Genomic DNA, 12,602 nt, shown 5'->3' with positions numbered 1-12,602 from the left:
TAATAAGCCATGAGAAAGGAGAAAACCACGAAGAAGAAGAAAATTATATTGTTTGTTCAAAAACATCTTGGACAGTATAAAATAGAACGTTAGAAACATTAATATTACACTGTGCTTTACTTGCTTTCCTAATCTCAGACAATAAACATGCTCAAGGGTCAATGCACCCTCATGCTCATTTCTTTACCACACCTAAGGTGAGAAATTTTAAAGAAGACAGGGAGAAAGCCTTTTTTGTCAGAATCACTCCCTAAATCAGGAGCATTCTCTCACCTGGTACCAGAGTGGTTCCCACTGAGGGCTCTGACCAAGGGCCTGGCCCCTTGGGAGAACTCGCTCTCACAGAAACCTCATATTTTGTAGCACTCTGAAGGTCATGTACATTAAGGACGGTCCCACTTATATTAGAGAACACGTGAGTGGTTTCAGGAAGGTCTTGGGTTGATACTTTCACCTCATAAGTCCAGTCCTGCCAGGCAGAAGGACCTACGCAGAAGAGTTAAACAATATTACTCACCAGGATGACATCAGCAAGGGCAAACAAAGGATTTTCAGTAAACTTATCTACAGCTTCACCTTGAGTGGAAGGATAATTGGGCCTGTTACCCCTTAATCGCCAGGGTTAACCTGATGATACGATTAGGACAGTGGCCATTCTACCCACTCATTTTGTCTCATCAAAGGAGACGTCTTGCCAACAAGTGGGAGGCCACTGTCCCTCTCTGTGCTGTGTCACTGGCTGCGTGGAACTATCAGAAGGGTACACTATACAAGCTCCTAATAAACGTTTAATGACAAATCTCTAGTATTATTCCAGTGTCAGCAGAATATCACTTCCTAGAAGCCCAAAAAATAAAAATTAAAAAATTTTGCTGATTCATTTTCAGCCATCTTTGATATATACAACAAACAGGCATAACTAACTCGGTCTTAAAGTAAAAGTAGGGCTGCCGTCTATGGGGTCGCACAGAGTCGGACACGACTGAAGTGACTTAGCAGCAGCAGCAGCAGACAATGTTTGCTAGGGGACCAGAGGCTGGCAAACTGCAGCCCACAGTTTGCAGCCCACAAATCTGGCCCACTGCCTGTTTTTATAAATAAAGTTGTAACGGAACACAGTCACAGTGACTTATTTACGTATTATCTATGGCTGCTTACATACCACAAAGACAGAGTTGAGTAGCTATCCCAGAAAATGTATGACCCACAAAACAGAAAATATTTATTATCTGGTCCTTCTTTTATTAAAAAAAAAAAAATTGCCAACTGCTATGCTAGATGCTGTTCTGGGTTCTACCTATACATCTTAATTCGGTCTATATGACAATCCCTTAGAAGGATATAATTAATATTTTTATTTCCAGCAGTGGAAACATGCATGAAGTGGCTAAGTAACTTGCCCAGGTCATTCTGCTAATAATTGATGAGACTAGCCTTTGAATCCATGCAGGCTGGCTCTAGAGCCCACCTGCATACCCACCACACATGCTGCCTCTCCAGAGATGAAAATTCAAGTCCCGAGAGTTTTAGGCTCAAATTCATGCAAGGTCTCCCTGGATACAAAATCTCAACCCAAGTGTTCCATTCCCCTGGCTAATGCATTCCCTCCAACTAGAATGTCAGTGCCTGGCTCCAAGGAGACACTCAATAAATGTTCCAACCCTTCTGTTGGGATGTACATGATAAAATATAGAAATTCTCTTTATTTATCAAAACTGGTAAATGTAGAACAAACGTAATAACACTGTGTGTATGTGTGAGAGAGAGGAGACAGAGTGCTAAGTAGCGCTTTGGGTTAATGGCTAAATAATCACATAAGGGCTCTCAAAGCTGAGTTGCCATGCCAAGCCTATTAAGTTTTCCTCTCCTTCTGACAAGGCCAGCCTCCAGGCAGGGGACAGGGAACTCACTGGCTCCAATGGCGAGCGTGGGGGGCTTCCACTGAACCAGGGCCTGGTGGGAGCCGAACAGCACGGAGAGCTGCTGCGGGCGACCCGGCAGCGGGTGTGGCTGGGTGTATGAGCCAAAGATGACCAAGTTGCCAAAGCCAAATTCTTCTATGTGACTCAGGTCACATCCCACGATGAATTCATTAAAAGACAGAGAATCCTGTTGGAAAACGGCCTTGCCATCTGTGACCAGGAAGTCGTTGTTTTCACAAGTGAAGCTCTTCACATTAGTGAAGGGGACGTGAGGTAGGATGATGTGGGATGCGGAGCCGTCCAGAAAGGTTGACATGAAGACTTGGGCAGTGTCATTGAAATAAATGATTCGCTTGGACTGTGGCTTGATTGCAAAGTCCTTTAAAGTACCACTCTGCACAATACGCATGGCTTCTGAGCCCCCACCAGAAGGCACAGGAAGATCGACTCTATAAATGCCGTCTCTCAGGAGATAAAAGACATACCTGACACAGGAGCAAAAGAAGCCTGGTGTGAGTCAGTGCACAGGTGAAGGAGGAGCACCATTGTCTTATCCTGCTGGGCAATCAGAACCAAGTATCTCCAGAGTGGGGAAGTACAGGGTTTCCCAAGATGCAAACTGGTAAAGGCATTTATTACAAATATGCTCTATTCATTTAAGTTAGAAGTTGGAATCCTGGAAAATGTCAGCCTCTCTTATAATCTTAATCTCCTAATTATTACATGTGACTTCTTAAGGAATCAGAATTTAAGGACAATAGGGGTCTTTAAAGGTTTTCTAATGACGTCTACTCTTAAAGGAAAGCATATTATGTAAAACTTACATGACTGAACTTGTCATTTATTATGAAACATTTTTCTCCAATACACAGAAATTCTTAGTCAAAATCTGTCAATAAATATTCCCATGCGTTGTGAATGACAAAACGGAAGAAAACATAAACATTTAAGCCATTTTTTGAAACTTCATGGTATTATTTTGCACAGTTGCTACCCAGCAATACTAATCCTGCATTTGTATTAGACTAGGAACGATGCTAAAGCTGAAACTCCAGTACTTTGGCCACCTCATGCGAAGAGTTGCCTCATTGGAAAAGACTCTGATGCTGGGAGGGATTAGGGGCAGGAGGAAAAGGGGATGACAGAGAATGAGATGGCTGGATGGTATCACCAACTCGATGGACGTGAGTTTGAGTGAACTCCAGGAGTTGCAGATGGACAGGGAGGCCTGGCATGATGCGATTCATGGGGTCGCAAGGAGTTGGACACGACTGAGCGACTGAACTGAACTGAACTGAACTGAAGCTTTTTGCTGACAAAGGTCCATATAGTCATAGCTATGGTTTATCCAGTAGTATGGATGTGAGAGCTGGACCATAAAGAAGGCTGAGTGCCGAAGAATTGATGCCTTCAAATTGTGGTGTTGGAGAAGACTCTTGAGAGTCCCTTGGACTGCAAGGAGATTAAACAGGCCAATCCTATAGGACATCAACACTAAATATTCATTGGAAGAACTGGTACTGAAGCTGCAGCTCCAATACTTTGGACACTTGATGCGAAAAGCCAACTCATTGGAAAAGACCCTGATGCTGGGGAAGATTAAGGGCAGGAGAAGAAGGGGGCAACTGAGGATGAGATGGTTGGATGGCATCACTGACTCAGTGGACTTGAGTTTGAGCAAACTCCTGGAGAAAGTGAAGGACAGGGAAGCCTGGCATGCTGCAGTTCATGGGGTCACAAAGAGTCAGATACGACTTAGGAACTGAACAACAGTAACAAGCTTTTAAAAATATTTACAATTAAGTGAGGCAATAGTGTTAGCATTTTACAAAATCATGATGAAGTACCCCAAAATTGAGTAAAAACAGCTGGGAAGAACCACCCAAAATCAGCAGAAAGGAGTCAGTGGAAGAATGCTAAACCCATGATAACCAGACCAGAAAAACAAACAGGCACTGAACTGCTCAGCAAGAGAAAATGGTGTAATGAAAAGAAGATAGGCAGGAAGGGCTTCTCATGGGGAGAGCAGAGGGGGAATAAAACTCTGAGTCATGCATAAAATCATGACAAACCCAAGAAGAGAAGCCAGGTCCCTGAGTCCCAGAGAAGAGATTTTTCCCATATGCCCATAAGCTACTGCAAAGGAGAAAGGAAAACCTGCTTACCTAGAAAAGTTGTGGGTGAAGTTTGAAAGAAATTTCCTCTTGGCTCTATAAGAATGAAAACTTTGCCTGGATTTAATTAAATATGAAATCAGATTGGCTCATCTGGCACTATGATATTATTAGCAAGCAAGTTTCCCTAAGATTCTTGCCAAAAGGAAGAGAATTCACATTTACAAGGCTAACACTTACCCATTGTATGAATCAGCCACAATTTTTTGAGGTGCAATGATTGAGGGAGGTGCAATTGTCTCAATGTTTGAGCAGTTCTCTAAATCACAGACACATACCTAGAGAAAAGTACATCAGTAGCATTAGTGTCTCTAGTCAACTTGGCCAACAAATATTCCTTAAGCAACTGTTCTGTGCTTAGAATTTCACTAGTCGCAGAGCACTTTTTGAAAACATAAAAAAGCCCTTAAAAGACAGTTTTATATCCTATATCCTAATGAGTTCATATTCTATTGGTATCCATGAAATACAAGTACATATTTTTCATATTTGTGGAGACACTCAACTACTTTTATTAATATTTTAGCTATATCTAAGCTTATGGGCCTATCTAAGCACCGAAGAATTGAGTTTTTGAACTTTGGTGTTGGAGAAGATTCTTGAGAGTCCCTTGAACAGGAAGGAGATCCAACCAGTATATCCTAAAGGAAATCAGTCCTGAATATTCATTGGAAGGACTGATGTTGAAGCTGAAACTCCAATACTTTGGCCACCTGAGGCAAAGAGCTGACTCACTTGAAAAGACCCTGATGCTGGGAAAGATTAAAGGCGGGAGAAGAAGGGGACCACAGAGGATGAGATGGTTGGATGGCATCACCAACTCATGGACAAGAGTGAGTAAACTCTGGGAGTTGGTGATAGACAGGGAAGCCCGGCGCTCTGCAGTCCATGGGGTGGCAAAGAGTCGGACACAACTGAGCAACTGAACTGAACTGAAGCTTATGGGCTTCCAGCCACAGTGACTGAGCCCAGCCTCTCTTTCAAAAAAGGAAACTTGATTCGATAATACCAATATTTTCAGAGACCTACTAAAGTTATCCATGGTTATTACATAATTTAAAATGCTCACAGCTGATTTTAATCATGATTGGCAGTTGTTACCCAGTGATAATTCAGGTTACCACTGTCTCATGGAAGTCAAATTATCATTAGTGAAAACTCACAGCTCTGAAAAATCACAAGAAAGATGATTTAATGGTATATCAGGACTAAATAAAGTACTTAGTACTAGGTAAAATCTAGACCCTCCTATAAGACTCTATGTATGATTCATTGCTAACCCAGTATCTAAAACATAGTAAACACTCAATGATTAATTATTGAATGAAAGAATTATGTTTACTTATAAATATTAATATGTCGAGATATGTATTAGATTTTCAATATCTAGTTGTTCACTTTAAATTCTCAGACTAACCAGTTCATCCATGATGAAATACATTTTCTGATAAAGCCAGTCTATGGAGATGGAAGAAATTAATCCTGAGCCTCTGTAAAAAATCCTCAGGCCAGACACATCAGACATGTTGGCAACGTCCTTCACCCATATAAGAGTTCCTTCAGAGAAATAAACAGCTTGCTGGTGGACATTAACCGATATTCCTGGAAAAGTGATGCAAATACACGTGTTACTATGTAACAACCAGACAAAACACTGACACTACAGAGAACTCATTTATTTAATCGTTAGCAAAGGTATTAAAGCCAACCTGGATCTTTCCTTACACACTAAGGAAACATTTTTCTCTATTACACTGACCTGTAATATTATGGTGTGTGGCCTCTGACTGAAGGCAATGCGCTTCATCTACTAAATGTTTTAAAGACCTCTTTCTTAGAGAAGTTTTCCTGGATAAAAAGAGCCACTGTTCCTCTTCTTGAACTAAAAGAACAACACGACTTTATAGACAGACAGACCAATCATATACATATTGACACAAAAAAGATCAATATCACCCTTAAAAACAAGGGGACTGGGACACGGAAGAGCTTTGCCAGATATTCTCTGAAGATACTGGGGTATTTCAACTGTGGTATAAATCACAATTCTATGATTGGGGTGGGAAGTACTGTGTCAACCAAGTAGGATTTCTGGGTATGTGCCCCTGAATGCCCTCAAAATCACACCACATGCAGTATCACTGTTCTCAACAGCCTTGCCCAAATAGGAGCTCGGCTCATTATCCTCCACCCTGGGAATCTGACTGCTTGGTGGAGGTAGTCCAGCCCAGGCTGGAGGGGCTGGTTGCATAACACACACATATAGACAGACTTTGGTTGCTCTGTTTTGTCTTCAATTATCTCTCCCTTTGAGGCAGGAGAAAGGCCTGTAATAATGAAATTTGAGGACTGCAGAACTCTGCGTGATGTCCTATTTGACTGGAGACTGATGCATTGTGCCTTGATCAACACTTTTAGGGTAATTAATAAATGTTATGCAGTAATCATAGTAATAACAACCTTAAACCTGCTCTATATTTAACTCGTCCTTTGGATGCTTCTTGCATAACAAAAATACCTCTCCTTTCCTAGAGTCTAGTAACAGCCAAAGAAACTAAAGGTTGGTAATGGATGACATTCAATAAACACCCACCGGCATATCTGGGGGCAGATTCAGGGAATGGGAGGTCAAGTCAGCAAACAGGGTTGCCACCAAGACAGAAAACACACTCCTAGTATTTTGAGTTTTCGCGTGTTATTCCAAACATTTTGAACTAACTTTCCCCAAAATATTTCTGGTGCTTCTTAGACAGCATTTTATTTTATTAAGATTTTGCTTACGTGGGAATCATGCAGTAAATATTTAGTCTCCCAAGGCAAACGTTAAAATGCTGAAGCCGGAAAAAAAAAAAAAAAAGATACTTGCCAATTAATAACAAAAGCTAATTTGGTAGTTTGAATATCAGAATAGTAAAATGTAACTTACTAAGTCCAGATAGATTTGAAAACCTAAAGGAAACTGGAAGAAAAAGATATCTGATCTTTATTAAATGATGGCCCATAAAGCGGAGGTTAGAGTAGGATATATGTATTCCCTAAGTATGTAAATGAAAGTCATAATCACTAGTGACTTTAACTGAAACCAAGAGTTTACTTGGGGCCATTTTTTTAATTCCTTTTTTTTTTCCTTTTTTTAATTTTTAAATTTCAATGTGAAAACTTTGCTCTGACAACTTACTCCTGTTTGTCAGCTGGGACTGATTTCTCATTTAAAATCGAAACTTATCAAGTATTCACAAGACAGTTATTTGGGCAGACAAGTAGGGGCTTAAGGAACACTGGATGACACAGGACCTGTAAGATCTGAATCCACCCTTCCACCCATCAACTTCCCAGTAACAGGAGGCACACCCCCAGTCTATACCTGCTGGAGATGGAGTGGTAATACTAGATTCTGCTTCCGGCCCCTCACCAACTTCATTTACTGCTGCAATAGAAAACCTATTCCAAAAACAATTTGGAGAGATGTGTTTTACATGGCATGGTGTGAACTTAGGATAAAAATAGAAGGAGCAATAACGTTTCTATTTAAAGGACAAGGTAGCAATGCGTGTATCTAGTTACTTGGTGCTGCTGCTCAGCACTAAAATGACCATCAATCATGTCCTTGTTTGCATTCCCCACAGAATAGTTCAGGGTCACAGAGGTCAAAAACAGAACTCTGCTATCTGCATGACCCTCATGCCCTAATTTACAGAGATCTTAGTAAATGCTAGAAAAGCTAACAATAATAAAATAATTCCCTTAACAGTTAATGTAAAAATACCATTAACATAATTCTACCTCTTTACTTTTTTCATGTTGGATTAAATGAAGAAATGATATTGATGGTGCTTATGTTGTCTTTTTTAGCCCATATTTATTAGCTCACATTTGTATTTTTCTCTGAATATAATAGAAAGGCTTGAAAATGCTTTTGCCTAGGATGGTGTAATCTAATAAGCATACAAACTTGAGGGAAACCACAACTTCAAACCAGCAGCACAAAGTCAATGAGACTTCTCAAAATACATTTTAAATTATTTTGTAGCCATATTTCTTAGATAATTATCATGAATGCACCCATGCTGGTTACATTCTCCATGCACCACTAAATTCTTACCTGTAGGTGGTATTTGGTAGAGTGGAGTAAAACTGGAAACTGGTTCTCTGTGTCCCTGAATCTAGTTTCTGGTTTTTGCTGATCAGCCTTAAGTTATAGCCTAAAATAGGTCCACCTGGGAATTGAGGTGGAGCCCAACTGACTTCCACCGAGTCGGGACTTGAGCTTTCAATATTCCTAATGAAAGGAGCAGTTTCAGGAACTAGAAGAGATAATGGTAACACGGTGAGCAGAAAATATACAGAGAAAAACGTAAACAGCGTAGAGTCAAAGTCTTGTTTTTTGAAAACAGCATAAATGAATATTTTCTTTAATAGTCACAATAAGTGGTAGGAGGTGGTAATATATGAACTGCAATTCTTGATCCCTAAACAATGTCAGTTAGCTACTCTTCTAAGGGACTCTTTAAAGAAAGTGTTATTTTCCTCACTTCTAATTTATGCCATAAAATTAAATGTGGAAGTATACAAATAGGATAATACTGTAGGGGAAAAAAAAAATGTTAAAAATCTCCAGATACCTGACTGAGTTAAAAAACGGGATGGAACCAGGTTAGGAAGGAGAAGAGACTCTATTACAAAACTGAAGTCAATGATTAACATGAGTTGAAAGAAGTAAGGCCTGAGGCCTTTTCCCTCATTAGGGTCCTGTGGCTGGACCAGTTCTAGCTAAAGATAGGGATTTAGATAAGCCTGAATTAGAACAGCCTGCTTCCCTTTTGCTGGCATCAGCTCTGCTGACCCAGACAGTACTCTCCTCCCCAAAGTTCTCAAGGTTCCCCAAATCCAGGTTTTCTGTGCCTTAGCAGCATCCCTTCCCTCATGAAGGACGAAAATGAGCATGCATTTGCTAACCAAGCATTCACCTACAGACTGTAGGATCTGCCCCAGTGGCAAAGAACAGAAAGGAAAACAAATGATCTGACAGCCAGTCCGCACCTGCTTCCCTTACCTCCTGTGCCTGTAGCCCCACCCGTTTATTTCCTCTGTTCATAGAAAGGCAGACTGATACCACTTTGCCCTTCAGCAGGCTCTCTCCCTCTGAACAGTTTTTGGGAGGTGCACTGCATCACCCCTGTCCTCTTCAGCAGGCTTTGGGAGGTGCACTGCATCACCCCTGTCCCCTTAGAGTGGGGAGAGGGAAGACAGAGCCGCCCTCCTGCTGGCTGTTTTAAAAAGGCTCTTCAACTGATCTCTGATAGGGTACCTCCCCAACTCTCAGACAGAGCTTGAGCAAACACAGATATCATTGCCTCACTCCTCAGCTCCCTGCACTAAGTGACTCAGGTGGACCGGGAAGAAGGAATCATCTCCTAGCCAATCGGAATTAGGATGTCAGAAAACCTAACCCTTTAGTCCACACCCAGACAGGCATGATCTACCCCGCTGCAAGTACATTCCATGCCACCTCCGTGGCCAGTTGTGAGTAGTCCAAATCTCTCTGACAAAAGTCGTCTCTGAAAAGGCTGGTCAGGTTAGGCAAGGTGATTATTCCATCTGATTAAGAAATTATCTTCATAAAGTCCCCAATTAAAAGGCGATAATAACCATCTAAAGTCATATATTTCCCATAGCTGAAAGAGAAAAGGGCCACAAGGTGACGGAACACAAATGGATAACTCTGTAAGTTTTGATGTGGCTAAAAAAGTGAGACAGAATTGAAGCATGAGATGTTATCCATGGAAAGGATACCCAGTATGAGAACTGAAACATATGGAGGGTTTGGGGGCTTGCATATCCAGAGAAAGACTCAGAAATGGAAAGCAAAATTTGCCTTCTTCGCTACTTTGATGTAACTAGCCATCTGCCCTGGACCACAGTATGTCTCCAGTACTGGAAAATGTTCCCATAGTGTTGGAGTCCATGAGGCACTGCTCTGAACAAAAAGGATCTAGGTATTCTACTCTGATCTGGAACATTTCAAATATCACCCCAGACCCGTGTCTAATCTGAGGTCCTGAGGATGGTCAGGGAATAATCAGCAGAGGGACCACATGTACCCTAAAATCTATAAGCAAAAAGAAGGCATTAATCAGGGGAGAGGGAAAATGCCCCAACCAGCTTCATCAGCTGTCCTGCTGAGGTTTGGTCCAAGGCCTAGTTCAGTGTGAGGGTCTCTGCATGCAGCTGATTCTCCAGAACTGAGGGGTAGGGACATCCAACATCTGGCTTGGAATAAGCCCTCCCAAGTCCCCTCGGCTAACTCAGATGTTGAGAACACCAGCAACTCTCCCTGAATGTCTTCCCCTGGCATTTATCTCCCTGAAAGGCTCTAGGCTTGAATCCTTTTCCCAGTATGGAAGTCAAATCTTTGAAAGAATAAATCAGAAAATGTTCCAACGTATCGACTGTTTTTTTAAATCATCTCTAACCAAAAGTTGAAGTACAATAATAACCTCCCAGCTGGTCTTCCTACCTCTGTACTTCCCAGTCTCTATCACTCAATGTCATTCAACGCATTCTATGTGTATTTGCCAATTATCTTTTTAAGGAGCATTTGAAGCAATTATTCCTTTAAAACCTTCCATAACTCCTAATCACATAATGATGCTTATTCCGACCAACTGCTTTAATGCACTCCCCATTTTTCCTGGACAGACCCTGCTCAAAGCATTTTTCTTACCATAGCAACCCATGTCTTCCTACTCACAGTATACTTTCCTTATTTATTAGATTTACTGTCGAGGGAATTTCCTTTCCACCAAAATTTCCTTTCCTTTCCTTTCTCTGCTCTAGCTTCACTAGAGCAGAGATTTTTCTTTTGATCAAAGGTATGGTGGGCACCTGGGCTTCCCTGGTGTCTCAGATGGTAAAGAATCTGCCTGCAATGCGGGAGACCTGGGTTCAATCCCCGGGTCAAGAAGATCCCTTGGAGAAGGAAATGGCAGCCCACTCCGGTGTTCTTGCCTGGGAAATCCCATGGAGAGAGGAGCCTGGTAGGCTACAGTCCACAGGGTCACAAAAAGTCAGACAGGACTGAGCAACTAACACTTTCACTTTTCATGGTGAGCACCTGGAAGACGAGTTGACACCCAGCTATGTACCCCATTGTTAGATGGATTGATTAACAAAGGAATAAATCTGTTTCACTATTTAAAATAAAAGCGAACTAAACAAAGCTTTGGAATGACCCCTGATTTCTTGAGCAAGGTATGCATGCCATACCTCCATAAGGATGAGTCCTGTAACTGGGACTTGGAGGGGAATACAGGTGCAGCTGGGCTGTGAAGATCCAAACCACTCGAAAAACATACTCAGTGAAGGGGTGCAGGGGCTCTACCACATAGGAGAGCTTGGACACGGCCTAATCAATGAGAGATCAAACATCAGTATTTATGGAATCGCTTCTGTATATTGTAACTCAAGAATACAGATTCATTTGTAGATGATGCATGGCCTTCCGGATATGAAGTGATCCAGGGCTTCCCTGGTGGCTCAGACAGTAAAGAATCCACCTGCAATGCAGGAGACCTGGGTTCAATCCCTTAGGTCGGGAAGATCCCCTGGAGAAGGGAATGGCCACCCACTCCTATATTCTTGCCTGGAGAATCCCATGGACAGAGGAGCCTGGAGGGCTACAGTCCATGGGGTCACACAGAGTCAGACAGGACTGAGCGACTAAGCACACACAGCACAGGGCCTGCCAGGCCAGCTGGAAAGGAGGCCTGGAGCTCAGAGCTGAGATACCCTGATCTCAGTCCACACAATTCACACTGAAATTCCTTCCGTCTTCAAACCTGCAAAATTATGGATTCAATTATTTGGCATTTACCTCAAGGCTTTCCTTTAATTTTCTGTGTTAAAATACTTGGTGTCTTGGGACTGTTCTCTGAACCTGCTTTTGCTGTCTTAATAGGGACCCCCCCTGGATGACCTCCCTGACCTCCACCCTAGTTGGCATCATTTTCAATGGGATGGACAGATAATGACCAATGATGTGAGTAGTTGGTTATGTGATGCTGAGCTGAAGGAATAATATCTATATCCAATAATATATTTTCCTCAAAAATAAAAGGTTTAACATGAAGAGTAGCAAAGATTGAAGTTCAATGGTGGTAAAGCATCCACCTACCAATGCAGGAGACACAAGAGGCACAGATTAGATCCATGGATTGGGATCCCCTGGAGTAGGAAGTGGCAACCCACTCCAGTATTCTTGCCTGGAGAATCCCATGGGCAGAGGAGCCAGGAGGGCTACAATCCATGCGGTCGCATGACTGAATGGGCACGCAGGTACATGGGCAGTGGTTCATACCTCAGTGTAAGTCCAGCTTCCAGGAAGTTGTGTGTATTTCCACTGAATGATGTATTTTACTCCAGAGATGTTGGCCGATTTCCATCGTAATGTCATACCATGGCTTCCAATGGAAGAAGCAAAGGGTGCAGTGGGGAGGTCTGCGTTTTC

At 42.0% G+C, this 12,602-nt stretch overlaps 1 protein-coding gene and 1 long non-coding RNA gene across 6 annotated transcripts in view; one reads left to right on the top strand and one right to left on the bottom strand.

Moving 5' to 3' along the window:
* Positions 1-12,602, bottom strand: part of ROS1 (ROS proto-oncogene 1, receptor tyrosine kinase) — a 119,604-nt gene that overhangs the window by 81,865 nt on the left and 25,137 nt on the right. For all 5 annotated transcript variants that reach the window (XM_070795924.1, XM_070795922.1, XM_070795920.1 and 2 more), the window contains exons 6-14: positions 12,453-12,601; positions 11,363-11,501; positions 8,199-8,400; positions 7,461-7,537; positions 5,856-5,978; positions 5,514-5,698; positions 4,277-4,374; positions 1,911-2,407; positions 274-486 (exon numbers count right to left, since the gene is read on the bottom strand). In XM_070795924.1, coding sequence (XP_070652025.1) covers positions 274-486; positions 1,911-2,407; positions 4,277-4,374; positions 5,514-5,698; positions 5,856-5,978; positions 7,461-7,537; positions 8,199-8,400; positions 11,363-11,501; positions 12,453-12,601 — 1,683 coding nt within the window. The remainder of the gene's footprint in view (positions 1-273; positions 487-1,910; positions 2,408-4,276; positions 4,375-5,513; positions 5,699-5,855; positions 5,979-7,460; positions 7,538-8,198; positions 8,401-11,362; positions 11,502-12,452; position 12,602) is intronic.
* LOC139184900 (uncharacterized) overlaps positions 1-12,602 on the top strand; it is a 124,091-nt gene that overhangs the window by 95,055 nt on the left and 16,434 nt on the right. The gene's annotated exons all lie outside the window — the stretch shown is intronic.

This window comes from Bos indicus, chromosome 9 (assembly GCF_029378745.1).
Source record: "Bos indicus isolate NIAB-ARS_2022 breed Sahiwal x Tharparkar chromosome 9, NIAB-ARS_B.indTharparkar_mat_pri_1.0, whole genome shotgun sequence".
NCBI classification, from domain to species: domain Eukaryota; kingdom Metazoa; phylum Chordata; class Mammalia; order Artiodactyla; family Bovidae; genus Bos; species Bos indicus.
Note: the sequence above shows the minus strand (reverse complement) of the source record. Positions and strands in the feature narration are given on the sequence as shown.